The sequence below is a fragment of the Phytophthora sojae genome (assembly GCF_000149755.1).
Source record: "Phytophthora sojae unplaced genomic scaffold PHYSOscaffold_1, whole genome shotgun sequence".
Lineage (NCBI taxonomy): Eukaryota > Oomycota > Peronosporomycetes > Peronosporales > Peronosporaceae > Phytophthora > Phytophthora sojae.
The window spans coordinates 5,143,932-5,158,299 of record NW_009258115.1 but is presented as its reverse complement, the minus strand read 5'-3'; the positions used below and the strand labels follow the sequence as shown (position 1 = coordinate 5,158,299).

The 14,368-nt window shown below is 55.1% G+C and overlaps 6 protein-coding genes across 6 annotated transcripts; 3 read left to right on the top strand and 3 right to left on the bottom strand.

Moving 5' to 3' along the window:
* Window positions 1-1,164: 1,164 nt before the first annotated feature.
* On the top strand, window positions 1,165-2,500 carry PHYSODRAFT_321710 (hypothetical protein; the record flags this gene model as incomplete). The annotated part of the gene is made up of 2 exons (XM_009516985.1): window positions 1,165-1,300; window positions 1,911-2,500. 2 exons carry the CDS (start codon window positions 1,165-1,167, stop codon window positions 2,498-2,500), a joined length of 726 nt encoding a protein of 241 aa, XP_009515280.1.
* Window positions 2,501-3,136: 636 nt separating this feature from the next.
* PHYSODRAFT_321709 (hypothetical protein) lies at window positions 3,137-4,260 on the bottom strand (the record flags this gene model as incomplete). The annotated part of the gene is made up of 3 exons (XM_009516984.1): window positions 3,137-3,297; window positions 3,412-3,778; window positions 4,120-4,260. 3 exons carry the CDS (start codon window positions 4,258-4,260, stop codon window positions 3,137-3,139), a joined length of 669 nt encoding a protein of 222 aa, XP_009515279.1.
* A 250-nt stretch (window positions 4,261-4,510) lies between these two features.
* On the top strand, window positions 4,511-6,055 carry PHYSODRAFT_473714 (hypothetical protein; the record flags this gene model as incomplete). The annotated part of the gene is made up of 1 exon (XM_009516983.1): window positions 4,511-6,055. The coding sequence occupies one exon, from the start codon at window positions 4,511-4,513 to the stop codon at window positions 6,053-6,055; it is 1,545 nt and encodes a 514-aa protein (XP_009515278.1).
* Window positions 6,056-6,373: 318 nt separating this feature from the next.
* PHYSODRAFT_284172 (hypothetical protein) lies at window positions 6,374-7,023 on the bottom strand. The gene is given in 2 exon segments (XM_009516982.1): window positions 6,374-6,638; window positions 6,653-7,023. 2 exon segments carry the CDS (start codon window positions 6,800-6,802, stop codon window positions 6,420-6,422), a joined length of 369 nt encoding a protein of 122 aa, XP_009515277.1. The 5' UTR covers window positions 6,803-7,023; the 3' UTR covers window positions 6,374-6,419.
* Window positions 7,024-7,187: 164 nt separating this feature from the next.
* Window positions 7,188-8,459, top strand: PHYSODRAFT_469399 (hypothetical protein; the record flags this gene model as incomplete). Its single annotated transcript, XM_009516981.1, has 2 exons — window positions 7,188-8,288; window positions 8,340-8,459. The coding sequence occupies 2 exons, from the start codon at window positions 7,188-7,190 to the stop codon at window positions 8,457-8,459; spliced, it is 1,221 nt and encodes a 406-aa protein (XP_009515276.1).
* A 103-nt stretch (window positions 8,460-8,562) lies between these two features.
* On the bottom strand, window positions 8,563-13,914 carry PHYSODRAFT_467392 (hypothetical protein; the record flags this gene model as incomplete). Its single annotated transcript, XM_009516980.1, has 9 exons — window positions 8,563-12,139; window positions 12,205-12,406; window positions 12,503-12,601; window positions 12,681-12,990; window positions 13,067-13,198; window positions 13,293-13,371; window positions 13,457-13,539; window positions 13,614-13,682; window positions 13,750-13,914. The coding sequence occupies 9 exons, from the start codon at window positions 13,912-13,914 to the stop codon at window positions 8,563-8,565; spliced, it is 4,716 nt and encodes a 1,571-aa protein (XP_009515275.1).
* Window positions 13,915-14,368: the final 454 nt, after the last annotated feature.

Here is a 14,368-nt window from a genome sequence, read left to right as displayed (position 1 = left end):
GCGCGCGGTAGAGTGGGAGTCCGGTTGCCCCCACGCGAAAATGACCTCGACCACCCGAGACGCTGCGAACGAGGCGAGAGAGGGAGAAGGAATGATGCGAAAACCGTCGGACGCTTGCTCGCGCGCTCGCAGTAACAGCAGCACAAGTGGTTGTGGCCAAGAGGCAGAAGCGTTGTGGCCAGACGAGCAGCTGGGATTTTCTGCTTGACGACGCGGGAATGGCCGTGACTGACTACCGTGCCACGAATGGAGGCGTTAAAACTAGGGAGGGAGCCGTTGACGGTACTGGCACCAAGGCGCTGGATGAGGTGAAGGAGGCGAGCGGACGAGTGCAAGGTGGCAGGTGTCTTCAATGTGGGCAACGGCGTGTAGCCATGTTCGCTTTCCGGAGGGGTATCGACTGTTAGAATTTTGAGCGCAGCCAGCTGCTGTTGTTCGGCGACAGACGGCGACTGAAGAGATCGAGTTGTGGGGGTTCCAAAGCGAGCCGTTATGCTTATTGGCACCTCTTGAGGTGCGCCAACGCTCCTCCGAGTCCTGCGTCAGAGTCACCCGCGCACTGGCCACGATGGTCTGCAGCCCAGCACACGCCGGACACATGGCCTGGTCTCTCGCGGGCTTTCACGGGCTCCGATGGCCTCCATATGACTCTTCAGACGCCACACCCCCTGGACAGTGCTGCGCCTCGCTGCAGCCGTCCGGGCGGATGACCACCAGCCCCACTCAACATGCAGCAGCATGCTGGGGTTTACTGGACTCCCCAACCCGCGGCTCTTGCTTCATCGAGGCTGAAGCGGATGAACACTGACGCACGTACGGTACCACGCTTTTGGTACACCAACTAAAAATGATATGGTGGCATATCGCTGCAATTCTAACCCCTGAAAAATACCTTAAAGTTTGTATGGTGCTTCCGGCCAATAGGAGTGTGTCGTCTGCGATTCTTAGCATTTACAGCCAATAGACACTACCGTTGCTTAAAATTTCGACCAATTAAATCGAGGGAATGACTGCCAACCGCTGATCTGAACATTCCAACCAAATCGATATTATCGAGCATGCCATACAAATATCAAGTGAACTACAAATAGAATAAATATTCATAGGTTTCCAACCCCTGCCAGCTCATCTCCGACTCCATTCTGCGTTCCGACGCACACAGGCATGTCGGTGGCATCGCTAGTTCCTGCGAACAGCCAGAGAAGCGGAGTGACGGCTGTGAAGTCCTTCGAAGACTTCCTTGCAAATAAGGAGGTGACGCTCACAGAAGTGCATGATCGTATTTCTAAGGACAGCACAGGTAAGAGTTTGTTTGTCATCCTGGATAAGTATGGGTGGTTCTTAGTGAAAAAAAGTAAGAAGACAAGGAGTAGCTCTGTCCAAGAACACTGTGCTATCTTATTTTGGCAATGTTAAGAACTGGCTAGCGGATCTGTACCCGCAACAGAGCCAATGTGTAGCTAAGAAGCTGCAAAAGATGCTATCAACGCTAGATCGGTACTGTGAAAAGAGGCCGGAGCAAGGTGTCACAAAACAAGCGCCACCATGCACTAAAAAATATATAAAGACTATCATCTCGGCTCTCTACATGCACGCTTCCGCCAACTCCGACTACCTGGATGCGGCGCTAGTGGCGTTGATGTGGTACCTCTACGGTCGTGGTTCTGAGACTGAGCAATTGGAGAAAGCCCAGCTGTGTGTATACCCCGGTAGGAATCGTGCAGGATTTTGAAATTTTGTATTAATTAACCCCACGAATTATGCTGACAATTCTGTGCGTATATGCTAGGCGGTATGATATTTCTCCGCTTTTAGCGTGTGAAGACTGCTTCACAACAGGGAACTTCCCTGTTTAAGGATCCTAACGATCCCTTCACGTGCCCGTTACACGTGCCCGTTACACGTGCTAGCGGTCGCTCTTGCCCTTCAACCCGCTCCAGGAACTCGCATCTTCCCGCAATTTGCTGCCGTACCTGCACTGTCCGCGTCCGACGACCAAGACGACGATGGCGAGCTGGGGCTGATTGCGCAGCTAGACCGCGAGCTTGCGGAAGCACCTACATGCAAGACTCCACAGCCATGTCGAGCCAACTCGGCCCCTGGTGCCCAAGCTTATATCAATAGACTATTAGTCACGGTTAGTGGACTGCCAGCAGCAAAGGAGAGTGGACTCACGAAGGGACTTACCTCGCACTCCTTCAGAAGAGGTGGGGCCATGCACGCCAACGCCGACAGTCGCATTAGCCCGAACCGGGTTGTTGAACGCGGGGGCTGGAATATGTCGCGCGTGAGCAAGGCGTTTTCCTACATGCTAAACACAACACACGATGATCAACAAGTTGCGCGCCAATTGAGCGGGTGGAACCCGCAAGCGGGCGCCCGACTTCCAGACCTTACCGCCTTGGACGGAGTCGTCCGAGCGCGCGTGGAGAAGCTGCAGGATCTCCTCTTCGCTGCTGTCACTGGTTTCCCGACAGTGTCTTGGAACTTGGATCCTTAGGTGCTCGAAGTGTTGATGGCGACCTTGATCCTTCACTTCCCCGAGATGGAACGCTATCGTTTGGATAGCCCGTACGTCCGTTGCATTCATGAAGCCCTTGGTGTCCTCAACATACAGGCCTCCGAGCTGTTGGCATGGTCGATCACCCTCCGAGCTGCATTCAATCCACCTGCAGAAGAGAAACAAGAAACAGTGGCCGAGTCCTCTCAAAACATGATCCGCGTTCTCGAAAAGCTGTCGCAGCAGCTCGACGAGCTATTGCTCCGCCAAACACGCGTAGAGGAAAGGCTGGCTGTTTTGGGGGCGAACGCATAATCTATTGACAAGAAAACAAACACTACCGAGCAGCAGCACGAAGACGTTGAGCAGTCGCAGCCAAAGTGCGCGCGCAAACGTGCCTCCAAATCGCTATCGACAGTGTGGTTCGAGTGGTTCACTGCTGTACCACGCATGTACGGATCAACAACAGTTAGGAAAGCCATCCTTCACGAGTTACGACACGCAGTTGCATTCATGATGCTCTGCTTACCTTCTGGGTTCAAGCTGGACCCGGCCTCGCCAGTGTACAAGGCGGAGGTCCACGCTGTTGGAGTCGAAGCCGAGATAAAGACGCTTGAATACTTGGCTGCACAAGGCTCACAGGCTGTAGCCGTTGGCTCGGTCGTCAAAGCCATGCGTGCGCGTCACAAAGCAGGCCACCTTTCCGTCCTCCTTGACCAGTTTCGCGAGCGCTACTACGAAGGCGAAGTCGTCGACCCGACACCCAATTCCGCCCTTCCGCCACTCCTGCGCTTCACCTAAATGCACACGCAGCACACTAAACAGTCAATAAGATACACAATACGTACAACAGGAGTAGCACGCACTTTCTTAGCCGACCTGTCCAAAAAGAAAGCAAAAACACATAATACTTGATGCCCATGTCGGGGTTTGAACCCGATCCTCCAGGCCCGAAGGCCTGGCGCTCAACCTCACGAGCTCCATGGGCGCGGGTAAGTCGCATCCATCAACAGCACCATACTCGTCCAAATCCTCGGCCACTTGAGCCACACGCCACGAGAGCGCACAGGCGCAACCCAATACACGTCCCAGCAGCGCACATAGCCCAGCAGCAAGTGGCCCGGCGTCAGCAGCCACACACGGCCCAGTAGCACACAGGGCCCAGCAGCACACACGTCCCAGCAGCACACACGGCCGAGCAGCACAGACAGCCCAGCAGCACACGCAGCCCAGCAGCAAGCGGTCCAGCAGCACACACGGCCCAGCGGCCAGCAGCGCCTGTGTACACGCACAGACAACAGCAGCACAGTCAGCACAGGTAGCACAAGCAGCGTTGCACGACTCGCTGCACTAACCTGGAAGCTTCTGGACTGTTGGCCGAGAATCCAATCGGCGGTCGTGAGGTTAAATATCAGCTGAACAAAAACCCTAATACCGTTGCTAGACCGGTTTTGGTTGGAAGCAGTCCAACCCCGTTGGAATTTTGACGGTATGGATAAATATCGTGACGGTGCCGACACATAATATGTGTGATGGGCTACATGTAGACCACCGTGGACCCCCCACAGGCCCCGCCTTCCGGCTGACGGTCAAAAGACCGCCGCAATACGCCGCCGCACGCAGCGACGCAGAAATCCAGCTTGGTCCGCGGCTTTACCCCCGAGCTGCCCAGCCGTGGCGTGCAAGCACGCCGGCCAGGTGCATGCCTTTCGCTGGAGCTCCGGTCGCCAGGACGACTGGCTCCACAAGGGAGTCGCCATCGTCCAGTCGTGGCCAATCAGAGCGCTCTCGATGCTCACCGGCGCGCTCTGATTGGCCGGACCGCTGGGTCAGCTGGCTCTATCGCCGCACAGCCCGCTGATTGGTCCTCCGCAGATTGACGAGTGAGAGAAGGGACCATTCCCATCCAGACAGCAGTTTGAGCGAAAGTTTCCGGGCACCCCGCTCAGTGCACGCTTGGATACTCCAGACTAAGGCACGATGACCCTAGTGGCCGCCGTCGTCGCTCTGATGCTGTTTGCGGCGGCCAACGCCGATCAAGATCCAATCCCTTCTCTGACTGGCGCTCCACCACTGAAACTCCATGTTACACTCAAGCACAAGTCCTCGAGGATTCACGGTCAGTCCGAGTTCGACGTCTTCGCCAAGCCTATCGTGTCGAAGGACGGTTCCAGAGTGCTGTACGACGGATATTCGACGTTTATCGACGAGGGTGCTGCCTATACGTACTTGTTTGTGAATGGAGCGGGCTACGTAATGACCAACGACACAGCTAAGCTTACCAACTCGGAAACAGTTCGGTGCATCCCTCCGAGCGCGTTGCCATTCCACACCATCCTCCCAGCGCTGAATGAACTCGTAGCAATTCCCAGCGCATCAATAGGCGACGAATCTATCGAGTGCGGGAGTGGAAGACTGTTCAAGACGACATTCTCTGGCGCTCGCGTCGCAGTGTGCGGCTTGGGATCTTCGGGCCCCACCGCTTACAGCAGCGACTTCACCATCCAAGTGAAGTACCTCAATAACCTCTCCGCACCAGCGTTGAATCGGACGATTTTGACTTGTCCTACTGAAGCGAATTCTATCGTTATGACACCGACTGCCGCAGCGTTGCTTACTGGTAATGCTTTTCCGCCTACCAGCTCGAGGAATCTCAAGATCACAGAGCACATGGCAATGGAGGCATCGACATGCAAGTGCAAGTCGAAGCCTCGACCGTGCGTCTTCTTTCACGGAATTGGCAACTACCACGAAATGGAAGAGCTGCAAGATACTCCTAAGAACACCAGCGGTAGAATGGGGAATATGAACGACCACGCGCCGTGCTGCACCACGGTCAAGTACGCCGTCCTGAACACGATGGACTACAGCTGGACGAGCGACTCGCTGCAGCAGAAATTCTGCGATCGCGCCCTCAGATTGAGCGAAACCAGCGACGCAGAGTCGGGGATTATCGAAGACACGGTGGTCGTGACCCACTCGATGGCTGGACTCGTGATGTCGATGGCTCTTGCAACGGGCAAGTGCAGCTTCGGGGAAGGCTCGTCGTGGGTTGCTATCAGCTCTCCAATGACGGGGACCATGGCTGTCGACTACTTTCAGGACTTCTGCAACGACGAGATCAGTGCCATTGCGACGGAATTGCTGGACGCCATTGGCCAATGTCCGATGCCAGTTTCTAGACGATCGCTGATGTATGAGAACGGGAAGTACGCGACCAAGAAGTTGAATGCGGCGTATGCTGCTGCTCAGGAAGCATACAGAGGGAATGTCAGTGCTGCGATGTGCAGTGACAGCTACGTGGGCCTCTTTTCCGTGTACCGGCCGATCATGATCGCGGCCGGGAAGTTTGTTCCACACAAGTCTTCAGAAAACGACGGCTTGGTGGAGTATCAAAGCTGCGCGAGGGGGATTAAGACTAAAGGTTTCGGCAATACTTACAAGGATACATTCTATACAGCGAAGTTGAACCATGCCGACATGGTGTTCTTGAACGGCGACGGACTGTTTGGGGATTCGAGGAAGCCGGTGAAGTGGTTTGAGTGCCTGCTGTAGACTCGAAGCAAAACTTGTATATTATACAAGTTCATGGACATTTGATTGGGCCATGACGGCCATATCTGTTCTGCTGCCGACAAGTTACTTAGCTTCTGTATTGCCTTTGACGAGCTGATTTGAGCCGTTTGCAATAGCGTTTCAACCATTATCACGAACTCAATCGAGTTTCCTGGGCACGCCTATCGACCTACCCATAACATGAACAAGTAGCACTCAGTGAGAGCTGCTCATTCAGGAGTGTCGCTCAGGCGGAGCTTGCTGCATACCACACGAGCGAAGCACTAGGATCCAATGCAGAATATACAAGAAAACCATTAATTTATTCCATTTATTATCAATAACTTATTCCTACTCAAGAGTACTAGACGCTAGTGGTGGGGTGTGACTGCGGAGCATTCCACCTGCAGCGATACCCCACCAACAGTGCCAGTCCACACAGCAGCAGCAGCACCCCACCAGCGTCGTGTTGTTGGTGCCAACACCAGCACGCAAGCCACAGCAAGCCACAGCAGCCACGCCCTCCTCCAGCTGCACGCTTCCCTATGCTCGTCGCCTCCCAGCAGGTCGCTGCGCCCTTGCGCTCGTTTCCCTCCGCTCGATGCCCTTACCGCCCTCGCCTTGGCGGCTACCCTCCCCATCGCCCCACTTCCGGTCCGCCGCCTCTTGCCGTTCGCTCCGGTTCTCCTCCTCCTCCTTCCCGCCATCTATCCTCCACACCGCGGCCGTCTTGTCCTGCGCCGCCATCCTGGTGCCCACCGCCGTGCTTCAGGTAACCGTCATCGTCGTGCTGCGCGCCATCTTCCTAGCCTCCACCGCGGACCACTCGCCCGCCGTCGTGCAGCCTACCGCCGTCCTCCCAGACACCACCCACATCTTGGCAGGCGGAACTATGCAGCCCCCCCCCCTTTTCGCCGACGTCCTTCGGCTCGCCGCCATCCTTGATGACCCACCCGCCGTCCTTGCGGATCTTGGAATTGACATTTGAGTCAAATGATTTGACCAATAGATTAACCGCTCAACTAAATGCTTATTTCTACCAATCACGACGCTGTCGGCCACTGTCGGCCGCTGTCGGCACCGTCATGGTATGGTGCACACTTGGTGTGCACAATAATTGCAATCCAGTCGCATGGTGAGTGGTGGCAAGGCTCCTCGACGCGGCGCGGCGCAGCGGCGCGCGCGACTGCAGGGGGCAAACGCACTGCTGCAGAGCGGCCCGGACAGTGCGTACCCGTCCTCGCGCCTGCTGGTGTGGCACTCGCGCTTCTCGCACGAAGCTTCTCGCCATGACAGCGTCGTCTCGGGTCACGCCTTGAACCAGCAGATGGAGGTGTATCTGCCTGGCAAGGCCGGGAAGGCCGCAGCGCAGTCGCTACAATGGGAGACGGGCTTTTACTACGAGGTCAAGGCCTCGGTCGACATGTTTCTGTCGCCGGCCTTCATCCGCGAGTACCTGGCGGACGGCGGCGCCGTGTTCATGGTGGCCAAGAACGCGGCGGTGGACGCGTCGCAGTCGGCGATGTTGCTGCCGTCGGACCAACTACTGCTACTGGTGGACACGCACACGTACCAGCAGTTGGGTATTGTGGGTGAGAAGTACGGCAAGGCGGTGCCAGCCACCTGCAGGTCGACGCGCGGACAGAAGTACGTCATTACGCTGGACTTGACGTCGTCGACGTTCGCAGAGGAAGGAGACAACGCCTTTAGAGATCGAGTGAGACGGGCGTTGAGCTCGAAACTGGAGGATCTGGAGATGCTCATGTGCGCGTACAGTCAGCGCGGAGCGGCGAGGACTATATTGTTCGGGGACGATGACACGGTGCCGCGTCAGCGCATTGAGCTGAACGCGCAGATGACGACGCTCAGCGAGGTGTTTCTGCCCAAGTTTGACGCGTTTTACGCGCAGCTTGGTGGGAAGGAGGAGCGTAATGAGGACGATGGAAATAAACTGAGGACGTCGCTGCAGGAGGCCTACGACTGGCTGGGTCTGGTGGCATGCCGACTCACCGACCTCTTGCAAAGACAGAAACTGGAGGAGTACGTGTCGACTTTCACGGGCTTCCCCGACTCGTTCGAGTGCGAACCGGACAGTGAAGTGACCACGGTGCGATGGCGTGGCCTGCTGGCTGCTCCGTTTTGCTCCACTATTGTGGAAAAGGTGCAGCGTGCTGTCAAGAACGGTGAAGTGCCGTGGGGTGCAGTCACGGTTTGGGGCTTCCCGGATGTCTTTGTGTCGTGGATGCAGCCAACCAAAACGAAGAGCAGCAAGGGAAAGAATGAGCTGCAACGACGAGAGCATGGTTACCTAGGGAACGGCAGCAACAACTATACCCTGCTCATTCTGCCAAACGATGAGTACTTCCTGCTGCAGGCTCTCGGGCCGCACGACGCCACGGTGTAAGAGGCGAGTTATCCCCATGAACCTCGGGAACAATAGAATAGAACGTTGCACCATCGCATCTCGTTTCTTGTGCATATTTTGTTGCAGCCAGTACTCTCTAAAGCTAGTTAGCGAGGACGTTCTCCACGAACGCAGCAACGGTGGACGAGTTGGAGTCACCTCCAGCTTCAGCGAGAGTAACAGCAACCTTGATGTGCTTGCGCGCCGGCTTGACGTTGTTCTTTTTGCCGTGGATAATCGCAAGCCGCAAGTTCGCCAAGAAGCACGTGGCAAGATCGCTGTTGCTGCTCAACGCTGTGGTAGTGCTGCTCACATCGTCATCGCCTTCAGCTGTACCAGGGGACTTGGTCGCAGTTAAGGAGGCAACAAGCTTCCACACGTTGATAGCGGCATCCAGGAGCTGTTCTTCTTCGTAAAGCCCGCCGAGCTCAATGAGGATCGGCACCAGTCTGCTCGACGAACTCTCACTAGCAGTTGCCGAGACATCAGCAACTATGCCCAGATATTTTTCGAAGGCCTTAGTCGAGTTCGAAATCGAGAGCAGCCGCGCTTTCAGCAATTCAACATCCACAGAGTGCGCCAGCACACCGCTCGCTTCAGCTGCTCCGAGACGCTTCAGTGCCTCATTCGAGACAGCAGTCGCCTGGTCCCGTTCGCCAAGCTTGACGTAGCTGTAACTCATCAGCAGCTCCAACTGAGCTGCGTCGTACTCGTTTTTGCTAGCAGAAGCAGCCAGCGATAAACCGGTTTGCAATAGGTGTAGCAACTGGCGAAGAACCTCATCGTGAGAGGCCTGCTGTGCTTCGAGCCCAATGCGCTTGAGAATGCTTGCGCCAGCCAACAAATAGGCCTGCGTGTTCCATGGTTGAGCACGGATCAGCTTCTGCGCGTCCAAGCACAAGCCTTTTGCCCCAGATGGACCCGCCTTGAACAGTCCCAGCAACGCGTCCAAGTAGTTGCGGTCCACAGTCTCATTGCCGGGTGAAGGCACATTCTTAGCGCCCGAACGCAAGTACTCAGCAAGACAACTCGACACTTGAAGGTTCTGCGAGTCGATCGTCGCAAGCGCCAGTCGCATCCACAACGTACTCGAGTTGGCACCATCGTTAGCTTGCGATAACGCTTGCAAGCGCGACAAGTAAGAATCTTCAACACCAACAAACCGTTCGTGAAGCTCAACCAAACGCAGGTTCAGATAGTCGCGCGTTGTCAGAGTCGACTCCGCTTGGTCAATCAACGACAAGAGGTGCTCCTTACACACTGTCGCGAGATCAGTGGTCTGGGAAGTAAACTTTTTCATCAGTAAGCTCGCCATCGATAAACCGACGAGGGCAACAACCTCGCTTTCCGCGGATTCCGAGTCCTCTTGTAAGAGCAACACCTGCAGCAAGTTCAGTGCCTCACCCTCCTTCGACTGCCGGTACAGTATCTGGGCTTGCACAATGGCTTGCAGCGATGCAGAAAAACCGGGTGTCGCCTCAACCGAAGCAGCAATTTGTTCCAGGAGTGCCAGCTCGTCGACGTTTGCATCATGGGTTGTGGCGGACAACTCACCCAGCTTTGTCACCAGTTTGTTCCATTCGAGACCGTTGGGCGCCTGTGGCGACGAAGCCGCACGGGTGTAAGACGACAATGCTTCCGTGTACAAACCAAGCCGATGTTGTGCGACACCAAGTGCGTGCCATGCGCGTGGGTTGAATGGATCCCGTTCCAGGTACTTCTTTAGATAGAACATCACCTGTTCATTGCCGTGTTCCGGTGCTTGAGTTATCGAATCACCAACGCTTGTTCCGTAATCAAGCAACGCCATGCTCAAGCCTAGCAAAGCGTCCAAATCCAACCCGACCTGCAGCGCACAATCGAAAGCTTCAATCGTTTTCCTTTGCTGGATTGTGGAGCTAGCTTGGCGGCGAGCGAGCATCGCATACCCATTCCACATCGACGGGTTGCTAGGATTCATGCTCTGTAACTGAAGGAATGACTTTTGCGCCAAAGAGGCTGTCGACGGTACTGAATCGGCTTGGCTGAGGTAGAACATGCCCAGGTTCGCCCACGTGGCATCACTGCTGCTTCCAGTTTGAATTGCACGAGCCCACGCAAACTGCTTTACCAGCAGACTGTCGGATACCAGCGCCAGGCCGTTCCACGCCAGTGAGCACGAAGGATCTTCCTGAAGGGCCAGCTTGAAATTTGTTGCTGCTTTTGCTTTCAACATCGCAACCGTTGTGTTGGCTTCACTGGTGGAATGGAGTTTGTCGATCACGAAAGCTGAAGTGTGGACACCTTGCACATTGCTCTGAGCCTGCGCTTCGTACCAGCAACTGAGACCAATATCGTAGTATCTCTCTGCAGCCACCGCGTCAGGTCCGTCAACAACCTCCTTTTTGGTCTTTCTGGAAAGTAGCACTGCAGCCTCGTACGCCTTCATTCCGGTGCTTATGAACTCAACCCAACTGGATCCCTCGCTCGAAAAGTTTTCTGGTGACAGGTAGAACGCAAAACAGTGGATGTCGCCGATCAATTTGCACGCTTCCACAGATCCAGATAGAGGCGAGGTAGATGGTAATCCCTTCATTAAAGTTGAAGCCTCCTTCAAATTGGCCGCGGCATTGCCATACAGCCCTTCAGCACACAGGTATTTTGCTTGCTGGAAGAGCAGGTCCGCGTAAATCATTGATGCAACGGTTACATCCGGATCACCATCCGATAGGTCGCCGGTGACAACCGGTTTAATACGCTCCAAAGCATCGTCGAAAAGTAGCAATGATCCTTCAATCCGTGCCAGTTCGCACCGAACGCACCAATTCTCTTCACCTACTTCAATGGCCTTCAAATACGATCTCTGCGCGGAGACTTGCTTGTCGAAATTCTGGTAGATGTGAGCCAGAATGACCCAGTGTTGGGCGTTCATGGGATCGTTACGAAGCACTAGGTGCATCTTACCCACAGCACTCTCGTCGTTTTGTTCGACCAAGTGCTGAGCAAGCCGCAGGAGTGCCCATGTGGGAGCAGTTTCTTGATCCTCAGTCACTCGTTCCCAAAGTTTGACGTTGGCGTCATACTTGCCTTGAACATCATACAGGCTGCTCAAAGCCATTCCCGCAAGCCCATTCGTCGGAGAAATGGAAAGAGCCTTCAAGAAACACTTTTCGGCTCGCAGAATATCTTGCGCTACTTCTTGATACCATTTGCCGAGCCAGGAGAAGATTTCCGCATCCGACGGAGTCAGCTTGGCGGCTTGAAGGAGATGACCGAAGCACCCTGCCTTGGCTGTTTGATGAGAGCCACCGAGGTGCCAGTACACAATGGCCAGCCGCTTGAGAGTCCGCCCCTTATCGACAACATCAGTGACCGGAATCTTGCTCACATTTGTCTCGAATAGTGACTGAGCCTGTCGAAGATCACCAAGCTGGAATTGAAGCCATCCGCGCGTGCACGATAACGCCGCGCTCATGTTTTCGTCCTCTAGCGTAGATGCCGTAACCGAGTCGATAATTTCCAAAGCCTCCTTCGGCTGCGATTTTGCTGATAACAGTTCTGCGGCTGCAATCGCCGCTTTCACCGCGAGATCAACGTCTCCGCTCTCCATGACCCCACGGTAGCTCTCCAACGCTTTGTCCGCATCGCCGGAGAACTCACACGCCGTTGCTGTCATGAACAGCACCTTAACCTCCGAATACCTGAATCACGTATGCCCACGTTAGAAGTCCAGCATAAAACTTTAGCAATAGGCATATTAACTCACACAGAGGGGAATGGGCCTTCAGATCCAAGTGATTTCGACTTGTCAGCCACCACCTTTTTCGCAAGAGCTAAGCGATTCAAGCAGCCCTCAACATCGCGTGCGGCGAGTGCAATAGAAGCAAGCTCAACCTGGACGCGAATACAAAGAGCGCATTCTTGAAATGACGAGGAGGAGTACCCGGCAAGAGCTTCAGCGAAGTGCTCTCGCGCCTGTATGTTCAACGTAAAATAGTTAGAAGGAAGCATAACAACGGCGAAAGTATGGGGATATAGGCTTGCCTGGTTGCTGTCTCCCGAACGCAGACACTCGAGTGCTTGATAAACAAGAGCCATTGGGCTCTTGGAATGAGTGGCTGAAAGCCCCTTCGCGATTTCGGTAGCCTTATCCAACGTGATAGCTATCATTTAGCCACAAGCACCACGACAATCTCATCAGACTATAATTGGCAGCAGATAATGGGCATACCAAATACTCACGACTGTCCTGGTCCTCAGCTCGCAGCAGCAAATATTCCGCTGGGATCTTTAATCCTGGGAACCATTGAATGATTGACGTCGCGAGCGCATCCACCGTTTTGAGGAGAGAAGATTTTTTCTTTGACGTCTTCAATGCATCAAGGTGAAAGCGCATGAAGTACGCGATGGCGCCGTCCATTCGCGGCCGAAGCACATCGAGCTCCTCGGTCTGGGCTGTCCAGTCTGTACGAGACGTCACGGCAAAAAACTGGCTTGAGAACTCGGCGGTCGAACAGTTCACCGAGCAATCCGATAGCGTGAATCCAGGACGCTTCAGCAACACACCACCTTTTCGTCAGAACACGCATCAAAGGCCAACCAACCCCCCGGCATTTACCACACAATACCTGAAGCAAGTCAACCAAGTCCAGCCAGATATTCAGCGGCGACGGCAGCTCCTCGTTCGGGGTCTTTTCAAGCGAGAGCTGTCCAGCATCTCCAGGCTGCTCCCCGACAAGCGTGTACCACGAGTCGAAAGCCTACGCGACATCATCACAAATAACAGTCATAAGCAAACTACGAAAGATTCTGGCGGCTGTACAGCATTAAGAGTCTTGATTCAAGACGCCATACCTTCGGCAGCATCTTCAGCTCCATCGCCGCGGCCGCCACTTCCGCGACCCACTTCTGACAGCGCTTCGGTTTCTTGCCACTGCAACGCCAACAGTCCACAAACACACCAGGACACATCTGCATCAGTTGCCATCCCACCAACCTCGCCACCGCAGCCGCCGCACCTCAAGTTGATCTCCACGAGCTTCTCCAGCGGTTGCAACTTGCTCTTGACATCGTTCCTCGCCTCAAACAGATCCACGAGATACTGCGACCACCCGAAAGCTCCACTCAGTCTCCCAGTTATACAAGAACCAGCCATGGACAGAAAAGTCTAGGCACCTTCCAGGGCGCCGGCATGTCCGGTTTGATGTCGGCCGCTCGCCGGTACGCCTCCTCACAGTCTTCCCACTACAGCAGCACAACATAACAGCGCTAAGCACAATGAGAGAGAGAGGGACGAGGTGGACGGACGCACCTGCTGCAGGTGGAAGCTGGCCAACCCCACGCACATGAAGGCCTGGAAGTTGTTGGGGTCGAACTGCGTCACGCGCCTCCCCGCGTCCTGCGCCTCCTGGTAGCGCTCGGCCTTGAGGAAGGCTGCCGCGTCCACCAGCATCTGCCGCAGCATGGTCGCCGACATGGTGCCAATGCAGAAATGGGTCGGATACCCAGCGAAATGGGTCGGATACCCAGCGAAATGGGTAGGATATCGGACCCAGTTTGATTTGACACCGAGCTCAAAACTTATTTGGATCAAAGTTGAACGACCTTCCCATTCGCCAAAAGTCCCTCGGATGTGGAAGGCCGGAGCTCGTGCCGCGGCGACGCCGCTGCGGCGCTCGCCAGCGTCCTGGCGGCTTGGCGCCCGTCCCCAACAGCTTTGTCAGCGCCCGCGCGCACTACAGACGCTGTCCACGGGGCTCGGAGGCGCCGTGCGACCCTTCTCCACGTCGTCCTCGTCGATTCCAAGTACGTAGCGGATTGAGGGTCTTGTATTCGGGGGATAGCGAAGAGTGATTGTCGTAGTAGGGTTGTGATTGAAGTGGAGTTGACATTTGTGGGTCTTTTTGCGCTGGGTGATTGGGTTTTAATAG

Coding starts and splice junctions, on each gene's coding strand:
- PHYSODRAFT_284172 (XM_009516982.1), bottom strand. CDS start 6,802: ATGGCGGCGCAGGACAAGACGGCCGCGGTGTGGAGGATAGATGGCGGG.